The sequence below is a fragment of the Rhinatrema bivittatum genome, chromosome 4, assembly GCF_901001135.1.
Source record: "Rhinatrema bivittatum chromosome 4, aRhiBiv1.1, whole genome shotgun sequence".
Lineage (NCBI taxonomy): Eukaryota > Metazoa > Chordata > Amphibia > Gymnophiona > Rhinatrematidae > Rhinatrema > Rhinatrema bivittatum.
In genome coordinates this window covers 7,217,696-7,243,335 of record NC_042618.1, presented here as the reverse complement: position 1 = coordinate 7,243,335, position 25,640 = coordinate 7,217,696, and the positions used below count along the sequence as shown (strand labels likewise).

At 47.6% G+C, this 25,640-nt stretch overlaps 1 protein-coding gene across 2 annotated transcripts in view; it reads left to right on the top strand.

Moving 5' to 3' along the window:
• Nucleotides 1–25,640, top strand: part of LOC115089621 (phospholipase B1, membrane-associated-like) — a 421,390-nt gene that overhangs the window by 97,352 nt on the left and 298,398 nt on the right. For both annotated transcript variants that reach the window (XM_029597711.1, XM_029597710.1), the window contains exon 4: nt 6,670–6,760. In XM_029597711.1, the coding sequence (XP_029453571.1) occupies nt 6,670–6,760 (91 nt within the window). The remainder of the gene's footprint in view (nt 1–6,669; nt 6,761–25,640) is intronic.

Genomic DNA, 25,640 nt, shown 5'->3' with positions numbered 1-25,640 from the left:
GCTCGCAGGATTCTATGAAACTTTGGAATCTTCTTTTGCAATGGTCAACCAGCCGCAGACACTGGTTAGCGACCCGAAGTCTCCACCTTCGCGGGACCTACTGCTAGAAGAACCTGTCTCCCCTATTTCAGAGCGCTCTCTACCCTCACTTGCAGGCCCTGACATTCCAAGGGACTCTCTGTCCCCTTCTCTATCTCCATCCTCATCAACAGGGTTCCCATACGATCCACAGGAGCAACCACAGGAACCATACTCTCCTACCCTAGATTTCTGGAAAAATTGGGTGCTATTCTACAGTTGCAAGTACAAAAGGAATCTGACCCCAGATCAGAAACTCTGGGTCTACTAAAAATATTTGATGTCCCGGGAGAACCTACTGCACTTCCACCACATGAGCTGCTTCACAATGTTCTCCTAAAATCTTGGGAAACACCTCAATCTTTACCAGCGGTTTCCAGGAAATCAGACATCAAATTTCAAATGAAGAAAGATCCACTGTATACGCTTCCACAGCTACCCCACGAGTCTATCGTGGTGGAATCGGCGATGCAGCGTTTTAAGAAATCAAAGACTCATTCAATGTACCCACCAACCACAGACAACAGATATCTGGATGAGTTTGGGCGGAAGGTGTATTAGAATGCCATGCTTACAGCACGAATTATGCATCATCAATTTTATATGGTGCAATATCTTTATGAATGCATTCAGGCAACTAAGGGTATGCTCTCATCTACAGCGGGTCAGTCACCTCAAACACTCCATGATATGGAAGAATGCTCCAGACACCTGCTCAGATCAGTCTATGAAGGCCTGGAAACTTCATCCAGAGCATCAGCAACGGCTATAGCGGCCCGCCGGACGGCGTGGCTACGCTCCAGTTCCATAAGGGAGGATGTGCACGAGAAACTGGCCAATCTCCCATGTACCGGAGATAACCTTTTTGGTACCAAACTGCAGGAAACCGTGGGTAAGCTAAAGGAAGAAGCGATAGCCGTGCAATCTTTGCAGACACAACCGGCTTATGTGGCCTCCCGACGATACTATCCGTACAATTGACGGTCTTCTTATGGTCGCAGACCTTATCGGTCTTACCAGACTTTCCAGCCTCAATCATACCCAGCGTATCAAAGGCCACAGCAACAGCAACAACAAACCCAGTTTCCTCATAGGGGTAAACCACGTACTCAGAGACAACAGACCCAACAGCTGACTCCAGCAGTTAAAGTAGCACAGTCTTTTTGAATTTCCAGCCACCACCACACACCTTAACGCCACCAGGGAGAATCCAGTCGTGTCTACCAGTGTGGGAACAGATTACATCCGACCAATGGGTACTAGACATTGTACGTCAAGGTTATCAACTTCAATTCATAACAAAACCACCCTTGCCTTACCTTCCCACAATACAGATTCAGAGATCTCAGTTACAACTCGCACACGAGATCTCCAGCCTGCACAAGCAATAGGCCATCACACTTCTATCCCGAAAACAACAGAACAGGGGGTTTTACTCCCCATACTTCCTGATACCAAAGAAGTCAGGTGGCCTACATCCCATCTTAGACCTTTGGGAACTCAACAAATTCCTGACCAAGGAAAAATTCAAGATGGTATCCTTGAAGTCAATTCTTCCTCTACTACAACCCAACGACTGGATGTGTTCAATCAACCTGAAGGATGCATATACTCACATTCCAATCCATCCTTCTTCTTGGCATTACCTATGCTTTCGGTACAAGCATCAACACTACCAGTACAAAGTGCTCCCCTTTGTATTATCAGCTGCACCCAGAGCATTCACCAAATGCATGGTAGTGGTGGTGGCTCATCTCAGACAACAGGGTATGACAATCTTTCCATATCTTGACGATTGGCTCATAATAGCCTCGACTCGGGAGCTACTGATCGATCACCTCCTCAGAATCATACTATGCTTACAAACGTTGGGACTAGTGATAAATTTTCAGAAATCACATCTGCAACCAATGCAACAACTACAATTTACAGGAGCATATCTGGACACCGTGAAGAGCAGAGCATATCTTCCAGCAGACAGACGGTTACAGCTACGCTGGCTTCTGCATCACTTGGACAGCACTCAAACACCTTCAGCGAGAAAGGTATTAGTAGTCTTGGGTCACATGGCGGCAGCCAATTTCACAGTTCCCAACGCCAGACTACATATGAGACGTCTACAATGGGGACTGAAGCGTCAGTGGAAACAACACACTCAACCGTTAACACAACCAATCATACTAACATCTGAAATGAGGAAGGACATCGCATGGTGGCTTTTCCAATCCACTCTCTCCAAGGGAGCACTGTTCCGCCCACCCACCCACAACGCAGTCCTAACCATGGATGCATCACGGAAAGGTTGGGGAGCGCATCTCGAAGTTTACGAAATGCAGGGTGTATGGACATTAGCAGAACAAAATCTACAAATAAATTTATTAGAACTCAGAGCGATTCGGAATGCTCTACAAGTTTTTCAAGATTACCTGAAAGGCCACAGGGTCATGATCTATACGGACAATCAAGTAGTGATGTTTTACATCAACAAACAAGGAGGATCAGGTTCATGGTCCCTCTGCAAAGAGACATTGATTATCTATCAACATGCTCATCAACATTGCATACATCTACAAGCGACTTACCTCCCGGGAATGGCCAACACACGAGCGAACAGGTTAAGTCGAATCTTCCATCCTCACGAATGGACACTCAATCCAGACATAGCCCACAGCATCTTCCAGAGATGGGGAACCCCATCGATCGATCTCTTCGCAACGGAACTCAATACGCAGGTTCCCAACTTCTGCTCCATATGGCCCAGCACCATCAGGATAGCTCAAGATGCTTTCCTCATTCCTTGGTCGACAGGCCTTCTATACGCCTTTCCTCCCATACCTCTGCTCACGAGAACAATTCAAAAGTGCATAGCGGACAGAGCTCAATTGATTCTCATTGCTCCAGCATGGCCATGACAACCATGGTACAGTTTCCTTCTCCGACTATCTTGAGAAGCACCAATACGTCTTCCAAATCATCCAGATTTCCTCTTTCAGGAGCAAGGGACTCTTCTACACCCATTACACGCATCCCTCCACTTGACAGCATGGATGTTGAACGGCTCCTATTGACAGAACAGAGGGTATCGCGGCATGCACAACTTATATTATTGGAATCTAGTAAGCTTTCCACGAGAAAAAATTACAATTATAAATGGAAACTTGGTGCATGTCCAATAACATATCACCATTGGACTGTCCGCCGGAACAACTCATAGATTACCTTCATACTCTGTACGACTCTGGGCTGGCCACATCTTCCATTAGAGTTCATCTCAGTGACATAGGTGCCTACCATAGACCATTAAATAATACACCAATATCTAATCATCCATTACTATCTCGTTTCATTAGAGGGCTATCTTACCTTCGCCCTCCAATTGCAAAACCTTCAGTTCCATGGAATATCAATACGGTCCTGGAACAGCTCATGCTTCCTCCCTTTGAACTTATGGAATCAGCGCATATAAAGTACCTTACCTGGAAGGTAGTATTTCTAATTTCAGTAACTTCGGCGCAACAAGTCAGCGAACTACAAGCACTGGTCCATTATTCACCATACTTACAGTTTTTCCACCAAAAGGTGGTTCTCAGAACGCACCCATCCTTCTTACCGAAAGTAGTTTCCCAATTCCATCTTAACCAAAGCATCGAACTACCAATCTTTTTCCCGAAACCTCATGCCAATGAGAGGGAAAAGTTACTTCATACGCTGGATTGTAAAAGAGCGTTAGCTTACTACAAAGACAGAACAAAGTTGGAATCCCGAGCTTCTCAGCTATTTGTATCATTTGTTCCAAAAGCACCGGATCTACCAGTGTGAAAACGTACCATCTCTAGCTGGATAGTGCAATGCATTCAATTCTGCTATGAAAAACAGAACTTACATCTGTCTACCATACCTAAAGCTCACCAAGTACGAGCCCTAGCAACTTCATGGGCACATCTTAAAAATGTGCAACCCATAGACATTTGCAAGGCAGCTACATGGTCATCACTCCATACCTTCACATCACACTACTGCCTTGATCAGCAAGCAACCACGGATGCGAAAATAGGGCAAGCAATCCTGCAATCTCTATCCGTCTCTCCTAGGTGACTACCACACTTCTTCAGATCACGTTCCAATTAACAGTATTGCACCTAATGTGATCGGGAACTTGGGACTCCCATGACAGCATGGCTAATTCAGCACTGCTATCAACGGGAAAAAGCAAGTTTGCTTACCGTAAATGGTGTTTCTGTAGATAGCAGGATGAATTAGCCATGCTGATCCATCCTCCTCCCTGGCAGTCACCGTTTTATTCAAATCAACTACAGCTTAATCACAGACTGAGGAGAATCTGTTACATTCCTGTATGGGAACACACGCGCAGCCGCAGAGACACAAAAACTAACCTCTGCTTAACAAGCTCTGCCCCCCAGACCTGATTGGCAGATCCTATGACAGCATGGCTAATTCATCCTGCTATCTACGGAAACACCGTTTACAGTAAGCAAACTTGCTTGAATGGCAAGGCAAAACTAGGAATTCGGCCAGCTAACTATGAATGGATGATGTCAGACGTTTTGTGTTTAAATTCCAACATATCTAATTGATAAATTTCTGGCTAATGAATGTTATGAATTACATGGGTATTGGGGTTATGAATTTCTTAGAAAATTACATTTTCAGTTACTGGAAATTCACTACCTAGATTTCTAAGAAATGAGTTACTCACTTGCAGAGTATCAGGTTCCTAAATTTCCAAGTAATAATACTATAATTTGTCAACAAATAGTATAAATACAGTGGGGCCAATTTTAAAATTTAAGCGCGCGGGGTACATTTGTGCGCGCTACCCGGCACGCACAAATGTACAGCCAATTAAAATCCAGGCTTGGCGCATGCAAGGGGGTGCAAACTTGTGCACCTTGCGCGCGCCAAGGACAAGGGGAGCTCCGATGACTTTCCCCGCTCCCTCCAAGGCCGCTCCAAAATCGGAGCGGCCTTGGAGGAAACTTTTTTTTTACTCCCCCCCACCTTTCCCTATCTAACCCACCTCCCAGCCCTACCTAAATCCCCCCCTACCTTATCTCGATGAGTTACGCCTGCCAGCAGCCTGCTGGGGCGCCATGCCCCGACACAGGCCGTTATGTCGGAACACTCAGCCCTAGCCCTGGACCGCCCCAAACCATTGCCATGCCCCCAGACCGCTGCCCTGCCCATGGGACCGCCCCTTTTTCGAAGCCCTGGGACATATACGCGTCCTGGGGCTTGCGCACGCCGCAGAGCCTATGCAAAATAGGCTCGGCACGTGCAGGGGTAGGTTTTCAGGGATTACGCGCATATCTTACGCACATAACCCTTTGAAAATCTACCCCAGTGTTAATTCAGGGGTTCAGGACTGCTATTTTCAACTCTACTACTCCCAGCGACTAGCAGTCTGGGACCAGATTGGCAATTAACTCATATTGGTAAGAATAACCATCTTTTATCTTTTTCTGAACCTAAGCTAAGACTTGATCTAAAAGATTTTTCCTCATGATAAATAAGCATATTCTCTTAAGGGTAGATTTTTTAAAAATATGTGCGTGCCTCCATGTGTGCATGCATGTTATAAAATCCGGGCCGGCACACTCAGGGTGGGGGAGATTTGGCCAGATTACGGGCAGCAATGAGATCGGGCCTCCACCACTTCCCTCCCAGTCCACTCCAGGAGCAGACCGGGAGGGAACTTTCCTCTCTCCTGACCTACCCTCCCTCCCTCTTCCCCTCTCAGCCGTGATCATTTTGAATGCCCTACCTTTAGCTGGCGTAAGATACGTGTGCCGGCAGCCTGCAAATAGCTACTTTACTGGCGGCCTCCTGCTCTGCCCCGCCCCACCCCGGGACCGCCCCTCCCTGCCCCCAGGACTGCCCTTTGATAGAGGTATGGCTCTTCTGTGCTTAACAGGGGTTACGCGCAAGGCCCAGCTGCGCATGGAACCCCCATTTTTTTACGCGTGGGGATTTTTAAAAATCAGGCCATAACTGAACATCTTTCATCTGATTTCTGAGTTGCTCTGTCATTATAAAAATAATTATTGCTCACACCAATGCTTTATCTCTGAGGAACAATGATGTGTTACATTTATATGACTTAAGAGTTCTAGGGAGAGGGAGTAACCTATTGGGAACTCCTTATTAAAGTTTTCCTCACCTAGTCCTACTTAACAGAGTATGAACCCAAGACACTACACACTGCAGGAGCAATCACAGGAATCATCAATGGACATTTATAGAATCAACTCACAAGGAAAGTGGAGCATACTTTTGAAGTGTGTTGGGGAGATGCTCTTTGATATGTCTAAATGATTTATGAGTCACCCAAATGACTCATGGGGGGGGGGGGGGGAGGGATTAACAGCTTGTGATCCCTGATTAATGCATTTGATGTCCTATTTCCCAGAGGCAAAAGGAATGCAGAGATTTCTATGGGAAATGTCATGAAGATGTTTCTTTGGCCAATGTTATTCGTAGACAAACATCTGGAGTCTTATTCTCAAATATATTTCTCCAAGAGGATAAAATGTGAAATATATGAGAGTCCACAAGCTTTTTCTTTCCTTGCAGGAGTTTTCTGAAAAAGCTGGGAAGATACCGATCAAGCGCAAACGATTTGCCTGCCCAGATATGAAACCCTCTTCTGAAGTCCCTTCTTCAGGTATGCCCATCTACCTGCTGACTGGTCTTACCACCTTCTGATTCAGATCTATTTTATCTGTCATAAATCTGCAAATGCCACATATTCACATTTGGAAGGCTTCTTCTATTTTTGGAATTTTTAAAGAACCAAGAACAATTTTTAGAAGTCAATCATTTTCATCTTGTTATTTTTGGAAGCAAACTATATATCTATTCCAAATTCAGGTTTGCTGAAATTAAATTCTGACTAACACCATCAGGTGAATTTTAAAAGGAATTATGCATGTAAATGTACCATGCTTTCATAGCAATTTTCATAGCCCGTTTATCCATGTTAATGCAGGTAAAGCAAATGTTGCTTACCTGTAACAGGTGTTCTCACAGGACAGCAGGATGTTAGTCCTCACAAATGGGTGACATCACAGCATGGATCCCTGTACAGAAAACTTTTCTGTCAAAGTTTCTACAAAGCTTTGATTGACACTGGCACACTGAGTGCACTGAGCATGCTCAGCCTGCAATTATCCCTGCGAGCCACAGGTGTCTCCCTCAATCTCGTCTTATAGCTAAAAGCACAAGTGAAACTAAAATAAAAGTGAAAACATATAGAGACCCAACTCCACGGGGTGGCGGGTGGGTTTCGATAGGACTAACATCCTGCTGTCCTGTGAGAACACCTGTTACAGGTAAGCAACATTTGCTTTCTCACAGGACAAGCAGGATGGTACTCCTCACAAATGGGTGAGTACTGAGCTGAGGGTGCCCGAGAGTGCACCAAATGCACCCAAGACACGCGAAGGGTGCAATGATGTGGGTGGAATTTGGAACGGAGGGCATCCTGAAACCCTTAAAGGGTTGGTGGAAGGATGTTGGGTAGTTAATCCGAAAGGAATAGGAGTAGACGGACTGGCCAAACATGGAGCATGCTGGCTAGCTGTATGTAAGCAATAATGGGCTGCGACGGTATGGAGAGAACTCCAGGTTGCAGCCTGATAATATGTGTACAAGCAGCAGCAGCCAAAGGGAAGCTATTAAGGCTGAGGCGGATGCAACAGAGTGTGGTTACACACAGTGTTGTAGTGAAACGCCTGCTGGTTGGTAGGAAAAGAGATACAGACCGTCTATTAGGAGGAAAAGGTCTGTTTGCCAACTGGAACTCGCAGGTTTACTCTTGCCACAGAAGGAAAGAGTTAGGTGGAATTCCTAGGGAATGTAGTGCAAGCTAGATAGAATGCAAGCATAGCCTTTCTGTCCAAGAAATGGAAAGAACCCTCTCGCTCTGGTGAGAGAGAGGCGTTGGAAAAAATGGGCAGAATATATTCTGAGTAAGGTGAGATGCAACGTCTACCTTAAAAAAGATAGAAAGTTGAATACGTAAAAACCACTCGGTGACGGAGGAACGCAGGGTCAGATGAGCATGTAACAAGTATGTAACTCATTGACACTGCTGGCAGAAATGACATTTAAGAGGGAAGAATTTCCCATGCCAAACTGTGAAATGAGAGGAATGGAAAGGCTAGAACGGAGAATGTATGAGACTTATAAGCATGAGATATAGGATCTATTCCGTGAGTAGTGAAAATAGAGGCAGCTTGATCAGTGGATAATCCATGGTAAGATGACTTAGAAGGGATTTACCGTAAAACGGATATCCCCACTCCCAAACGATACACCAATTGGAACAGAAGTATACCTATGTGGAGGAAGTCTAGGGAGCAGAATCCGAGGGAGCAAGAGAAAAGAGTGGTGTAGAAAAAAGAAAAAAGGGGTAATACCCTTTTGCATGCGTCATGTGGTAAATCCTGCCATTTTGAATGGCAGGATTTATGTGTAGAAGATTTTGTGACACTACCAGAACCTGAGAACATCAGTTAGTCTACAAATTGGGATTGACTGGTGAGAAGATAAAGTGGTTACTGGTGTGATAGATGGAGAAGTATATGAAGCATACTGGTCTCTGTCAGGGCGTGGACTAGAGGAATAGTGAACCACGTCCCGATTCAATATTAGAAGAGTGCTGGCTATGAGAGGCAGCAGAAGAGATACATTGAAGAGGCCTTTGATGGAAGAAAGGCGTCTAAGGGAATGCATTGGAAACATGTGTAGGGAGTAGAATCTGTGCACTGTATGGTTCGATTCAGACGCAGAGGACAAGCTCGGTTGACCTTAGCGTTAGAAGATTTTTCCTTCTACACATGTAGTCTGAGACTATTCGAGAGGATATAAACCTACCTGGAGAAGGTCTGCTAGTGCGTTCAGTAAATCTCTTAGATAAGTGGCCCAAGGATGCTTGACGTGAGCAAGGGCCAAGGGTAGAGCTGCGCAGCTTCCCAGCAGGGCAGCTATGGTAATGTGTGCTTGTGTGTTGGAAAGCATATTATCCCTATGCTGTCTGTCTGTATGCACAAAGATTTGTTGCAGAGGCAGTATTGGAAAGCATAAGGGTAGAACTCATGGCTACAAGCTCCAGGAAGTTTAAGAGAAACTGGGCCTGGAGTGGATAGATGCATATTGAGTTGAGAAGCATTTAGGCGAAACTTTGCATCCCTGAGTAAATGCGAGCATGAGCAGAATCAGACTAGGTTGTGGTTCTAGATCTGAAATATGGATGAGGGACGAAAGCGGTTGCACAGCTCAGACCCACTAATAATAAAATTTCACTGAATGTAACCCATAGCAGTTTTCCATGAGGAAAGTGCATAGTGAAAAAACCTCCTAGCCCGATAATGAGGAATTGAGGGCCTGAGGTAATGGAAAATGCACGCAGGGACATGTAAGAATTTATTAGAAAGTCTGCGCGTATGCTGGACAGGAGGGTCTTTATGACTGTGGTGTCCAGAAGTGTTGTATAAGGGATTTATGGCAGTGACAATAATCCCAGTTAGGAAATGTATAGTGAGTCAGGAAGAAGTGAGAGCTCCTTGCATGGACTGACTACGGTTGTGCAGATGTCCATACAAGGAAAAGAGTGAATGATGTTGCACTCAGCAGAGAAACAGCATTCACTAATGGTGATTGAATGCAATACTCCTGTTGCCGAAGCTGATGCCAGCGGCAGAGCTTGGGTTTGTAATATTGTTGACTCACCATAAAGCACATGGAAAGATTAGAGTAATGTTCTTACTGCAATCTGGAAGCATGGAAACAAGAGTTACCATTGTACCTGTGACTTCTGAAGAAAATTGGTATTTCTGAGGTCCAGGATGTGCGGAGAGTGATTACTTTCTGTGGGAAGAAAGAATAGTGCAATTAAAACTCCTCAACCCCCTCCCTTCCCCCCTATGCGCTTCATAGCGGCTGGGGGAGTGTACCGGGAACTTTGGTATAAGGTGGGGGTGACCGATCTGATATCCGGCCAGATGGGAGAACAGGGGATGTCCCAGTGGAGGGGCTGAAGTAATCAGGATATCATATAAGCTCCCACGGGAGTGTGAGCGGTAAGTCGTACCCGCATTTCTGTGTGCTGTACAAGGCGACACAGACCTGACATCAGGCTTCAAGGTGGACTTGTACTTGAGGCAATATTTGCTGAAGCTCGTGTTTAGCAGATCAGCGAACGCACCTGAAGATTAGTTTGGAAGGAGGAACCAGAGGACAGAGCATTAATCAGTACAGATCCTCATTGCTGAAAAGGGAGGAAGCCCTGACGCAATCCCAAAGAAATGATAGAGAGGTTCTCCTGGTATTGTGGCTGACATAGCTAGCATAGCGATATGTGACACTAATACAGTTCTTGAAAGGCACATGACCCAGAACTTTTCGAACCATGTGGCCCGAATAAGAGAACACATCTCAATGGGAATGCCGCAGAAGCGGGTACTTACAATCTGACGTGGATCGCCGCAGGATGAGCCGCTGAAGGTTGCTGTCTCCGATCTCCAGAGTCCTCGAGGGGTAGCCTGTGGACGTAAACGTCCTCTCAACTCTGATACCCGGTATGGTGGCACAGGTACAGATGAGACAGACTGGGCGTGAGTGGCATTTTGACTGTTATTGAAAACAGAGGGCCACAATCCCGCACCTATGACGGTGGGGTACACAGGGAACAGAGGAGCCGATTAACGAGCTCGTGATCCCACCCTCGTCGCAGCGGCTCAATGTGTCGTGACACCAATGCAGAATCCGTCGGACCTCGATCCGGTGTTTCTGGACCACCAAGGACTGCCAAAACTGTACGGAACAGTGCTGATGGCAGTGGTGATGTGGCTCTGCCTGAGCACTGAACAGCCTCGAGAAGGATAGCACCGATGTGCTGGATGGCGTCAGAGGCGGACGATCCCTGTATCAGTGACAATGGGCGCCACGGTGCTCGGCCCAGTCTTTCCCCAGCGCCAAGATGGAAGCCCTCGCTGTCCTGGATGGCGATCGATGACAGACTGTCAGCACGCCGGCTCTGCTAATACAGGGCTTTAAAAAGAACCCAAAGGGTGGAGCATTGTGTGCAGGCGAGGGCATTACGTGGCGGTGCTATGTCGGTACTGACAGTATCGATGGTGGCCGAAGCAGCCTCAAGGGTATCGTCAAAATTTGATATGAAAAAAACGTCGATGACTCGGCCAGAGTAATGATGCCAGTGATGGAGCACTGACAGCATCAGCATAAGTATCTATGGGAACGATGTGGCATCGAATAGTCCAAAAAACCATCGTCGTTATCGAAAAGAGATACCGGCATTGACGGAGTCGATGACCGCATCGATAGGAACGTTGAAGACACCGATGGGAACGACGTGGGGGTCGAGGGCATCGATGGATGGGGCGGGCGCCAAAATCCTCGGTGGCAAAGCCACGGGCATCAACAGTATGGCCACAGACGTTGACGGTATTGATTGGATCGACTCGGGTAGCAAATGTGTGCATGGAATCAGCGCCACGGATAGGGGTGTCGATGGCACCGACCTGGGCACTGATGGAATCGATGTTGGCAAGGTCCCCATGAATGGAAGTGACATTGACATTGATGGAATCCATTTTTGCATCAATGGCATCCATGGAAAAGGTATAGGCATGGATATCCATCGATGGAATTGACTCTGGCATCGATGGCCACCGATGGGATCGATCTGGCATCGATGGCCACCGATGGGATCGAACTGGCATCGATGGCCACCGATGGGATCGATCTGGCATCGATGCCCATCGATGGAAAACACCTGGGCATCGATGTCCCTTGATGGGAACCATCCGGCATCGATGTCCCTCAATGGATTGGGCCCTGGCATCGATGTCCATTGATGGATTGGGCCCTGGCATCGATGTCCATCGATGGAATCGACCTGGCATCGATGCCCACTGATGCCCATCAATGGAAAGGCTCTGGGCCTCGATGGAAAAGCTCTGGACATTAATGGCATGCATAATTTAAGGGATGGCATCGAGGAGAGTGACCCTGGCATCGATGAAAGTGTCCCGGGCAATGGTGGCATCGACCCGAGTATGTGCGTCGAGGGCATTCACACGGGTAAGGCGGCACCGAAAGAGCCCAAGGAAAAAACAGCGCGAAGGAGGAAAAAACCTGGCAGCACTGATGAAAACCATGTAGGGAGAATGGCATCAGCATACCGCGGGGGAAGGGGTACTGATGGCACCTAAAAATCCAGGGAGGTCTGAGGAGGGATACCTTCGGTAGCGATGGGGCATCGACTGCGCGAGGGAACCGGGGAACGAAGGACCCAAAATTACAGGGGCCCTGGCAGCAACGGAAACCGTTGAAGTCCCTGTCCCACTAGCGCTAATAACCAAGCAGAGTGTCACAGAGGGACACTCGCAGGCTATGTGTAGCTAACTGAAAAGTAGGAAGAGGGAAGGCCTCAGTCGGTTAGCAGGCCAGAAGGTGACAGGAACCGACCGAAAAAATAAATCAAAGTACTCACCGAGCGTCGTAAAAACGTACGCAGAGGGAAACCCGTGCAGGGAAAAGTGTCTTTTGAAGTAAAATGTTAAGTGTTTCCATGAGGAAAAAAGTTTAAAATTCCTCACAGAGCTCCAACCGCTATGCTTACTGCACAGCGGAAAAAAGAAGATGAGGGAGACACCTGTGGTTCGCAGGGATAATTGCAGGCTGAGCATACTCAATGCACTCAGTGTGCCAGTGTCAATCAAAGCTTTGTAGAAACTTTGATAGAAAAGTTTTCCGACAGGGCTCCATGCTGTGATGTCACCCATTTGTGAGGACTACCATCCTGCTTGTCCTGTGAGAAAATCTATTGACAATTTAAAGGCATATATTGCAGCAATTTTTAAAATCTAGTTTTAAGTGTGTAAATGCTTTTGAAAATCAGGACCTATATATTATATGTGTTTGTGTGTGTGTGTGTATATACGGTATGTGTGTATATCTATGTTTGCTATGAGAGTGTGTGTATAACCTCTTCCTGGAACTCACACTCAATTCCAGAGTTTAGTTTCTTACTCTCTCTTCAAACCCTTCTCTAATGGAGGAAAGATTAACCTCCAAGACCAAAGGTATTAACTATGTCCTTATCTTCTAAGTGACAATAAATAGTAAGGACTTCTTCTGGTTTTCCAATTTAAAGCTTTCTGAATCAATTAGAACACAAGAAAAGAAAATTATTCCTTACCTGCTAATTTTCGTTCCTGTAATACCATGGATCATTCCAGACGGTGGGTTATGTTCCATGTCCAGCAGATGGAGTCAGAACACATAATTCCCAGGGGAGGACCCATATAACCACGCCTCCCCTGTAACAGCTCTCAGTAACTAGACTAACAAAGCCCAAAAGAGAGAGACTAAAAACAGAGGGATCAAGTAATCAAAGAAGGAATTGAAATAACCACTGTCCAAATAAACAGCAACTAAATTCTGAACAGTGAACTTGCGAACAGCAGTGCATGAACAAAAAAGACGCGCAGTATTCGAAATACAGAGTAAAAGATTGTTAAGATAGGTAGGCAGGGATGTCCCACAAGCAAACCCCCAAACCAGGAATGAAAATTAGCAGGTAAGGAATAATTTTCTTTTCCCTGTACATACCAGGATCATTCCAGACGGTGGGATATACCAAAGCTTTCCCATCACAGGTGGGCCGCAGACAGCCCTGCTCGTATTACCTTGTCTCCAAGCTGACCGCCCGATGGAGCACCGACATCCAGGCGATAATGTCTCGCAAAAGTATGGATCGACTTCCAGGTGGCCGCCCTACAAATCTCCTGAGTGGAGACGGAGGAGCTCTCCGCCCAAGATGTCGCCTGGGCTCGAAGAGAAAGAGCCTTGACAACCAGCGGAGGGGACTTACCTACGCCAAGGTACGCCGCTATGATCGCTTCCTTCAACCACCGCGCTATAGATTGTTTGGAGGCCATACAACCCTTCCGGGGTCTGGACCAGAGGATAAACAGATGATCGGAGAGCTGAAAATCATTAGTCACCTCCAAATAGCATATCAGAGACTGCCGTACATCCAGTCTATGCAGGTCTCCAGACTCAGAAGAGGCAAAAGATGGTAATTCCACCGATTGGTTGAGGTGGAATGCTGAAACCACTTTAGGGAGAAAAGAAGGAACCATCCTCAGCGAAACTCCTTCAGGCATGAAACAAAGGTATGGTTCATGACAGGATAGGGCCTGCAGCTCGGAAATACGTCTTGCTGAACTGATTGCCACGAGAAAAATGGTCTTGAGAGTGACGTTCTTGATGGTAGCCGAGCTTAGAGGTTCGAACGGCGAACCACAGAGGACTCGGAGCACCAGATTCAGATTCCACGATGGACAAGGTGGGCGAATCGGAGGCTTCAAGTGTTTCACTCCTTTAAGGAAACGGGAGACGTCCGGATGCGAGGAGAGAAACTCCTTATTTCCACTGCGAAGAAAAGCCCCCAGGGCCGCCACCTGAACCCGAAGAGAATTGTAAGCAAGACCCAAATCCAAACCTGCCTGCAAGAAGGAAAGGAGTTGTGGCACTGAGGCCTGCATGGGAAGAATGTCATTCGCTCCACACCAATCCTCAAAGACCTTCCAGACTCGAACATAGGTAACAGAGGTGGACATCTTACGTGCTTTCAGTAGCGTTGAAATAACCGGCTCCGGATAACCGCGCCTCCTCAACTGACACCTCTCAAAAGCCAGGCCGCAAGACAGAAGCGATCTGCCTCCTTGAAAAATATTGGTCCCTGGTGTAGAAGACGTGGCAGCTGACCGAGACGAAGGGGACCCTCCAACGTCAAATTGCGCAGATCCGCGAACCACGGTCGTTGGGGCCACTCTGGCACCACAAGGATCACCGGCCCTTGGTGTGCCTCTATCCTGCGGATGACCTTGCCCACGAGGCCACGGTGGGAAAACATATAGGAGACAGTGGCGCAGCCAGGGCAGGACCAGCTCGTCCACACCCTCGGCGCCGCACTCCCGCCTGCAGAAAAACCCTGGCATTCTTGGTGTCGAAGTGAGCTCCCAGAAAATCCAATGACTGGGATGGGACCAGGCTACTCTTGGTGAAGTTGACAATCCATCCCAGAGATTGGAGAAGTTGTACCACTCTGTCGACTGCGAGGATACACTGCGCTTGTGACATTGCACGGATGAGCCAATCGTCTGGTAAGGATGCACAAGGATGCCTTCCTTGCGCAAAGTTGCCGCCACTACCACCATGATCTTCGTGAAAACCCGTGGAGCTGTGGCCAGGCCAAAGGGAAGAGCGCGAAATTGGAAGTGTTGACCCAAAATTTTGAAGCGTAGGTAACGCTGATGAGCTTGACAAATTGGTATGTGGAGATACGCCTCCGTGAGATCCAACGAAGCCAAGAATTCTCCCGGATGAACTGCCGCTAACACTGAATGGAGTGTCTCCTTGCGGAAACGAGGGACTCTGAGGGACCGGTTGACCTGCTTGAGGTCCAGGATAGGACGAAAAGTACCTTCCTTCTTGGGAACCACAAAGTAGATTGAATAATGCCCCCGGCCCAGTTCGGCAGCTGGCCCCCAATTGAAGGAGACGATCGAGGGTCTGCCGCACGGCTCCCTGTTTAAGGACCCGCAAGGGGAAAACAGGAACCGGGCCCGAGGAGCGCAAACAAAATCCAAAGTGTAACCGCGTCTTAGAATATCCAGAACCCATTGATCCCACTCTTCGTAGAAGAGAGCAAGGCGACCCCCAGTCGAGGGACCACCTCACGGGTCCGTCTGGCATCATTGGGTAGATTTAGCGGATGTACCAGCACCCTGCGCTTCCTTACCCTGGCGGCGCCCACAAAAGGGCCGGTTCCAGGAGTTCGAACGAGAAGAGGGAGCCCGAAGTGGCTGTTGCCTCTGAGGACGCGCTCTACGCTGGTTACAATAACGGTTTCTGGAGTAATTATATGATCTTGACGAACGGGGTCGATCTTCGGGCAACTTGTGCACCGCGTTCTCATTAAGGGACTTGATCTGATCCAAGTCTTCAAAGAGGCATCAGCCGACCAATTGCGAAGCCAAAGGAGCCGACGCGCTGAGACCGCCGCCACCATGGTTCAGCCTGGTGAGCCTCAGCGTCTGGTAAGGACTGGGAGGTGAGAAGCTGCTGTACCCACCGAAGACCCGCTCGCTGTGCGAGGGAACTTCAGATAGCCGCCCGCATCCCTAAGGCCGAGACCTCAAAGATACGCTTGAGGTAAACCTCCAGCTTCCGATCCTGCATATCCTTCAACGCCGTCCCTCCAGTGACAGGAATAGTGGTATGCTTTGTGACCGCTGATACCGCAGAATCTACGGCGGTAACTTTAAGAATTTCCAAAAAATCGGCCGGCAGAGGATACAATTTTATTTTTTTTCCCATGGCTCTACCGACCCTAAGGTTGGCCTCCGGGGAATCCCATTCCCGAGTGATCAACTGCAAGATCTTGTGATGAGTGGGAAAAAACTTGGCTAGAAGCCGCAGTCCTGCTAGGAGGGGGTCCCCCTTCTTGAGAGCCGGGTCAGGCCCCACCGGTTCTGGAGGGGAATCAATATCCATTTCCTGGAGGATGTAGGGAATGAGGGCATCTAACTCCGCCGCTTGGAAGATGCGGAGGACCCTAGGGTCGTCGCCCTCCACCTGGGCCGCCAAGGTGGGGTCGTCCAAGTCAGGGTCCTGGGATTGTTCTTCCCCCGACGAAGTCTGTATTATCGATGGTGTCCCGGAAGGGCCAAGAGATGTCCCCGTTCCCCCGCCTACTAAAGGGGGGCGAGCCTGAAGGAGGGTCGCACCCAGGAGGGGGGCAGGACATGGTATCTTGGGGGGAGAGGGTCCCCAGGTCCCGAAGGTCGTGTCTCTGCTCTGAAGAAAAGCCCTGTGCATCAGGACTATGAATTCAGGGGAAAAGGCCTGGCATCCTGAGGGGTCACCCCCCGGGGGATCCCCCCTCTGCCTATCAGGATTAGACTTGGAGTAAGGGTCCAAAACGGGCCTAGAAGTGGAGAACGGATTATCTGTGTCCTCCTCAGAAAGCGCGGCATCAGAATCTTGTAACAAAATGGCGCCGTTCCCGTGTTGAGAGGGAACGGGGCCTGGCGCTTCCTTCCCACGCGGTCTGCAGCTCGAATGTCCTTGCTAGTAGCTGGCGCACATTCCCCCTCAGGGAAACAGCCTGAGCACAGACCCTCTTCAGAAAATAATCCTGCCCTGTCGGAGCCCTCACAAGGCGCTGCAGACTGCATCGCCGCAGGGAGAGAGAGAGGGGAGGGAGGCTCTACAGGTGGCTTGCGCCTAAAATGAGCTCTGACCCGGCAACGGACGCTTGCCGCGGTCCCCCACCGACCTAAAGAAGAACTGATGGGGAATTAACCTCCCGACAGCAGGCGGCCCCGGGGAATGGTGCTTCGCGGGGCCGCAGGTCGGGACGTCGGTCGCTCCCCAAAAGGGGGAAAACCTGGGTCAGGAGGGAGAGGCCGGCGCTACCGACTTTTACCTCAGAGAGCCGAACGGAGTCCAAAAAATTGCAGTCTTCTGCTGAAAAAGAAGATGAAACAAAAATACACTTACCCCAACTGAGCCCTCAGTGAGGAAAATGAGAAAAGAAAGAAAGAAAACAGGCAACAGCCTGTCAGCAAGTCACCAGGCTAGAGAGCGATGAGCCAGCACCAGCTGAGAGCTCTCCCCCTGCTGTAAGAGGAGCCTTAGCAAAGTGACCTAAACTGTAAATTTAAAACTTCCTTTTTTTTTTTTTTAAACTTGATCCCCCTGAGGAGGTAGACCTAAGCTAACAAGTTGGGGACCACAAGTCCCCTACTCACATCTTCTGGAGTCAGAACTTTACTGGGAGCTGTTACAGGGGAGGCGTGGTTATATGGGTCCTCCCCTGGGAATTTTGTGTTCTGACTCCATCTGCTGGACATGGAACATAACCCACAGTCTGGAATGATCCTGGTATGTACAGGGAACATAAGATTTGTCATACTAGGTCAGACCAAAGATTCGTCAAGTCCAGTATTGTGTTTCCAGTAGTGGCCAATCCAGGTCACAGGTATCTGGCAGGATCCAAAAAGGTAAATAGGTTATATGCTGCTTATCCAGGGATAAGTAGTGGAGTATTTATTTATTTATTTATTTAAGGCTTTTATATACTGACTTTCTTGATACAAATCAAATCAACTCGGTTTACATCAAACAATGCAGTAACTGTTACCAAACCAAACAACAAGAGACAAATTGAAGGAGTATAAAGTTACATTATAACACGGATGCCTTAACTGGGAGTAGGAAACAAGAAAGGGGGAAACGAAGATAAAGTGCAATATACAAGAGAATATGTGAGGGGCAAGGAGCCAACCTCGTGGTAACTTGAACATGATTTAGCATTTATTTCCTTACATCATTGCTGGAACGTTATTTTATTTACAAAATTACTGGCACGATTCAGGTCAGGCTATTGGACTAGAGACGGGGAAGGCTCAGCAGAACAGCCATGTCTTAAGTTTCTTTTTAAAAGTTAGTAGACAAGTTTCTTGCCTGAGGTCCAGAGGCATGGTGTTCCAGATGGTGGGACCTGTGATAGAGAATATTCGGTCTCTGATGTTTGAGTGGTGCACAACTTTGATAGAGGGAACATGTAAGGATCCCTTGTGGGCATCCCTTAAAGGTCTGGCTGTCGAGTGCTGTTTGAGTGGGTGTAGCAGATCAAGGGGGGTCTGATGGTGAATGTATTTGTGGATAATTGTGAGAGATTTATGGAGAATCCTGAAGTGTACTGGGAGCCAGTGAAGGTCTTGGAGTTCCCCAAGTCCAACTTAATAATGGTTTATGGACTTTCCTCCAAAGATTGTCCAAACCTATTTTAAACCCAACTACATTAACAGCTTTTACTATGCCCTCTGACAACCAATTCCAGAGCTTAATTGTGAATTGAGTAAAAAAAAATTTCTCCAATTTGTCTTAAATGTACTTTTTAATAACTTCACTGAATGTCCCCTAGTCTTTGTACTTTTTGAAAGAGTAAACCGATTTGTGTTCACCGATTTTACTTCACTCATTATTTTATAGACTATAATTTTTCCCCTCAGCTGTCTCTTCTCCAACCTTAAGAGCCCTAACCACTTTAGCCTTTTATCATTTTATCCATCCCTTTTATCATTTTGTTCACCCTTTTCTCTACCTTTTCTAATTCTGCTTTACCTTTTTTGAGATGTAGTGATCTGAAATGCACACAGCAAGATGTACTTGCACCATGGAGCAATACAGAGAAAATTATTATATTTGCTGTTTATTCTCCATTCCTTTTTAATAATTCATAGCATTCTTTCTGCACACTGAGCAGAGGATTTCAACATATTATCCACAATGATGCCAAGATCCTTTTCCTGAGTGGTGACTCCTAATATGTCATCTGCCATTTGCGTGCCCAGTCTTCCAAGTTCTGTTGCAATTTATCACAATCCTCTTGCAAATTAACAAGTTTGAATAATTTTGTGTCATCTGCAATTTCATCACTCTTTGTTCCCATTTCAAGGTTATTTATAAATATGTTAAAAAACAGTAGTCTCAGAACAGACCCCTGGGATACTCCATGTTCCACTTTTCTCCATTGAGAAAATTTACTATTTACCCCTACTCTCTGTTTTTTTTTTATCTTTTAACCATTTCTCAATCCACAATAGCACACTGCCTCTTATCCCATGACTTTTTAATTTCCTCAGAAGTTTCTCATGAGGGACTTTGTCTAACGCTTTCTGGAAATCCAGAAACACTATATCAACTGACTCATCTTTAGCCCCATGTTTATTTGGAGGAGAAAGGTCACCTGGAAGGAAATCATCACCTTGATGAGGCAGGAAGCAATCTTGTAGCTAGGACCTGCACTCAAAGTGATGTAATATCTTCTCACATCAAGTTTAGGTCTCCAGGAGTATGTGCCAGGAGGGAAGGGTTAGGGCGGCCATTATGGATAATCATGTGATTATTAGGAAGGTTGATAGATGGGTGATGGATGTAACTTGCTCACCTGGTGTGAAGGTGGAGGAATGCACACATAACATAGATAGTTTTTTAGATAGTGCTGGGATGGAGCCAGCTGTCTTGGTACATGTGGGTACCAATGACATAGGAAAGTGCAGGAGGAAGATTCTGGAAGCCAAATTTTGGATTTTAGGTGAAAGGCTGAAATCCAGAACCTCCAGGGTAGAATTCTTAGAAGTGCTGCCCGTTCCCTTTGCAGGACACCCAGAAGCTTGCAATGCTCCAGAGTCTCAATGTGTGGATGAGTTGATGATGTAAGGAAGAGGGTTTTAGATTTGTTAAGAACTGGACATTAAATTGTGGAAGAGTAGACCTTTTCTGAAAGGATGGGCTCCACTTTAACCAAAATGGAACCAGGTTGCTGGTATTCAGGGCCAGTGCAAGGGGATAAGGCATCCTAGACACCTTCTGCCTTGCACCCATCCATCCCCCAGTTCATGCCTCCTCAGTCGCACACCCCCCCCCCCCCCCCCCCCCCCAGTCTTGGCTCCAACTCCAACCTCGTTCTCGGTTTCCTGGACCATGAGCAGGTTGAATGCAGCTCGCAGCCTGCTGATCGCGGCCCCACATGGTTCGCACCTCCTAATGGTCGGCGCCCTAGGCTTAGTTCTAGTTCACCTAGTGCTTCTGTCGGCCGTGTTGGCATTGACCTTTGAAAAGGAGATAGTGCAGCTTTTAAACTAGATGATGGAAGAAAACTGACAGTCGCTCAGAAGCACATGGTTTGAAATGATGTATCTTTGAAGGATACTAAGAGAACAGGGAAATTAGGGCATCCCAATAGAGAGGTTGCAATAAATGACAAAGTAGATCAGGTGTTTTTAAGTAAAGAGCAGAAAGATTCCAAATTAACCCAGTCAACTGATAGGAAGATTGTTAATACAAACAAAAAACATACTTTGAAATGTCCGTATACAAATGCTAGAAAACTACAAAATAAAACAGGAGGATCACTAATGGGACACTATGATGCCAGAGTACAAATTATATCGAAATGAGAGGATAGATCAAATTGGTGGAGGGGTGGCACTAAATATTAAGGAGGGCATTGAGTCAAACAGATTAAAAGTTCTGCAGGAAACAAAATGCAATGTTGAATCTTTATGAATAGAAATTCCATGTAAAAAGGGGAATAAAATAGCAGTGAAGGCTGATTACTGTCCACCTGGCCAGAATGAACAGACAGACAATGAAATGCTAAAAGAAATTAGGGAAGGTAAAAAAATCAGCAGCACAGTAATAATGGGTGATTTCAATTACCCCAATACTGACTGGGTGAATGTCACATCAGGACATTCTACAGAGGTAAAGTTCTTTTATTTCTTTATTTATTTGTTTATATTAAACAGTTTATATACCGCTTTTACAAAAAAATGTCAGTCAAAATGGTTTACATCTATTAATATACATAATTAAAAGTTAATATAAGAGACATACCATAAAAACATTGGGGCGGATTTTCAGAGCCCTGCTCGCGTAAATCCGCCCAAAACCGGGCGGATTTACGCGAGCAGGGCCCTGCGCGCCGGGAAGCCTATTTTACATAGGCCTCCCGGTGCGCGCAGAGCCCCGGGACTCGCGTAAGTCCCGGGGTTCTCCGAGGGGGGCGTGTCGGGGGGCGGGCCCGGTCGTCGCAGCGTTTCGGGGGCGTGTCGGCAGCGTTTTGGGGGCGGGTACGGGGGCGTGGCTACGGCCCGGGGCGGTCCGGGGGCGTGGCCGCGCCCTCCGTACCCGCCCCCAGGTCGCGGCCCGGCGCGCAGGAGGCCCGCTCGCGCGCGCAGGGATTTACGCCTCCCAGAGGGAGGCGTAAATCCCCCGACAAAGGTAAGGGGGGGGTTTAGACAGGGCCGGGCGGGTGGGTTAGGTAGGGGAAGGGAGGGGAAGGTGAGGGGAGGGCAAAGGAAAGTTCCCTCCGAGGCCGCTCCGATTTCGGAGCGGCCTCGGAGGGAACGGGGGTAGGCTGCGCGGCTCGGCGCGCGCCGGCTATACAAAATCCATAGCCTTGTGCGCGCCGATCCAGGTTTTTAGCAGATACGCGCGGCTCCATGCGTATCTACTAAAATCCAGCGTACTTTTGTTTGCGCCTGGAGCGCAAACAAAAGTAGGCTATTCGCGCGCCTTTTAAAATCCGCCCCGTTGTGAATAAAATAAAGAAATGAAGAGGGAAACATGAACATGAACTTAGACAGGCAAAGCTCAAAAGAAGGTGAATGAAAAGGAGAGTCATGAAATGCCTATTGAGTGATGGAAAGTGAACTAAAGGCCATCGAGAACAAATATGTCTTTAGGTTTTCTTTGAAGTCTTTGTGTGATGTTATCTGTCTTAAGTGATCTGGGATTGCATTCCAGAGCGAAGGGCCAGCGACTGAGAAGGCTCGCTTTCTGATGATATCAAGCCTGACCAGGCGGATAGATGGTATTTCTAGGAGGTTTCTATGTAGAGAATGTAACTGCCTGCTAGATTTGGTAGAATGAGAGAAATGAACAGAGACATGCAGAAGGATCATTATGATTTAGGTTGTGTATGATAGATAAAACTTTGTATTGTATTCTATATTGAACCGGAAACCAATGTAACTAGTATAGAATTGGAGTTATATGATCTTACCGAGAGGTACCCGTTAGAATATGTGCAGCTGTATTTTGAATTAATTGTAAAGGGTGGAGTGCGTTGTTGTGGAGACCAAGATAGAGAGCGTTACAATAGTCTATACCTATAAGAATAAGGGAATGTAGGATAGTGTGAAATTCGTTAGCAAATAGTAAGGGACGGAGAAGTTTTAACTTGTGGAGTTTGAAAAAAGAATTTCTAACAGTGGTTGAGATGTGATGGGACATGGTTAGACTTGAATCATAGAAACATAGAAATGACGGCAGAAGAAGACCAATCGGTCCATCCAGTCTGCCCAGCAAGCTTCACACTTTTTTTCTCATACTTATCTGTTTCTCTTGGTTCTTAGTAACCTTAGGTTCTATTTCCCTTTCACCCCCACTATTAGGGGCGGATTTTAAGAGCCCTGCTCGCCTAAATCCGCCCAAATCCGGGCGGATTTAGGCGAGCAGGGCCCTGCGCGCCGGTGAGCCTATTTTACATAGGCCTACTGGCGCGCACAGAGTCCCGGGGTTTTCGGAGGGGGCGTGTCGGGGGCGGGGCCGAGCGCCGCGCCGTTTTTGGGGCGTGTCGGCAGCGTTTTGGGTGCGGGCCCGGGGGTGTGGTTACGGCCCGGGGCGGTCCGGGGGCGTGACCGCGCCCTCCGTACCCGCCCCCAGGTCGCGTCCCGGTGCGCTAGCGGCCCGCTGGCGCGCGGGGATTTACGCCTCCCAGAGGGAGGCGTAAATCCCCCGACAAAGGTAAGGATGGGTTTAGACAGGGCCGGGCGGGTGGGTTAGGTAGGGGAAGGGAGGGGAAGGTGAGGGGAGGGCAAAAGAAAGTTCCCTCCGAGGCCGCTCCGATTTCGGAGCGGCCTCGGAGGGAACGGAGGTAGGCTGCGCGGCTCGGCGTGCGCCGGCTATACAGAATCCATAGCCTTGCGCGCGCCGATACCGGATTTTAGCGGCTCCGCGCGTATCTACTAAAATCCAGCGTACTTTTGCTTGCACCTGATGCGCCAGCAAAAGTAGGCCAAATCGTGCGGTTTGAAAATCTACCCCTTAATGTAGAGAGCAGTGATGGATCTGCTTCCAAGTGAAATGTTAAGTTTGATTAGTTGGGTAAGCGGCAGCATAGCTCTCTGCCGTTGAAGCAGAGATATGTGAGAAGTATTAGGTTTTCTTCTCCCCTGCCGTTGAAGCAGGGAGCTATGCTGGATATGCATTGAAAGTGAAGTATGCCTTGAAAGTCACATTAACTATCATCAAATATTGAAAAGCCTAATAATTGGTAATTGAATAAGCCTAATAATTGGTAATACCTATAGCCCATGAACCCACCCCTGTTTTTTTTTGTTTTTTTTTTCTTTTTTTAATTGGGAGATGGCAGCCCTCCATCCTTCCGCTCCGTGAAGGTGGAACACCAACCACTGGCCACTGGCATCCCGCTCCGTGAATGCCTCTGTGGCTACTGCCACTCCGTGCAGTGTTTTGCTGCCTGCTCTTTATATGCGTCCTCTAGACTGATGGATCCACAGTGTTTATCCCACGCCCCTTTGAAGTGCTTCACAGTTTTGGACTTCACCACTTCCTCCGGAAGGGCATTCCAGGCATCCACCACTCTCTCCATGAAGAAATACTTCCTGACATTGGTTCTTAGTCTTCCTTCTTGGAGCCTCAGCTCGTGACCTCTGGTTCTGCTGATTTTTTTCTGATGGAAAAGGTTTGTTGTTGTCTTTGGATCATTAAAGTTTTTCAAGTATCTGAAAGTCTGAATCATATCACCCCTGCTCCTCCTTTCCTCCAGGGTGTACATATTTAGATTCTTCAATCTCTCCTCGTATGACATCCGATGAAGACCCTCCACCTTTCTGGTCGCCCTCAGGGTACCCTGAGATTTCCTGCTTTTGAAACAATAGGGATAGGCAAATCTAGAAATAGAAGTGATGGGGGGCTACAAGTGGAATGAGGAATGGTTGAAAGATGAAAGAATTTATGTTTTGGAAGTGTTTAATTTGAGGCATTATGGGATAATCATGAGTTAATAGTTTTGTTTTGTTTTGTTTTAATTATTTATTTCTGAATTTTCAAATTACATAATTCAATAATACAATTGAACTTTCACATAAGAAATAAGGTATTATATTACATACATCTTATTCAATTTAATTCATTAACTGTTATCTTCCTTATTACCAAAGTACTAAACTAGATACTTAGGGAGAAAGATTAAGCAAGTTATAAAGCAGAAAATAAAAAAATTCCTTAAATACTAAATATAAGGGTTAAGCAGGATTAATTATATACCCAATGTATCTGGACTAGACTGGAACTTCCCTCTTTTGACTATGATACTCCGCCAGGAATTTCTCGAGATGTTCTGGCTCATAATGGGGTAGATTTTCAAATAGCGCGATTTGGCGTACTTTTGTTGGCGCATCAGGCGCCAACAAAAGTACGCTGGATTTTAGTAGATACGCGCGTAGCCACGCGTATCCGCTAAAATCCGGGATCGGCGCGCGCAAGGCTATCGATTCCGTATAGCCGGTGCGCGCCGAGCCGCGCAGCCTACCTCCGTTCCCTCCGAGGCCGCTCCGAAATCGGAGCGGCCTCGGAGGGAACTTTCTTTTGCCCTCCCCTCACCTTCCCCTCCCTTCCCCTCCCTTCCCCTACCTAACCCACCCGCCCGGCCCTGTCTAAACCCCCCCCTTACCTTTGTCGGGGGATTTACGCCTCCCGGAGGGAGACATAAATCCCCGCGCACCAGCGGGCCGCTAGCGCGCCGGGACGCAACCTGGGGGCGGGTCCAGAGGGCATGGCCACGCCCCCGGACCGCCCCGGGCCGTAACCACACCCCCGGGCCTGCCCCCGAAACGCTACGTCCCGCC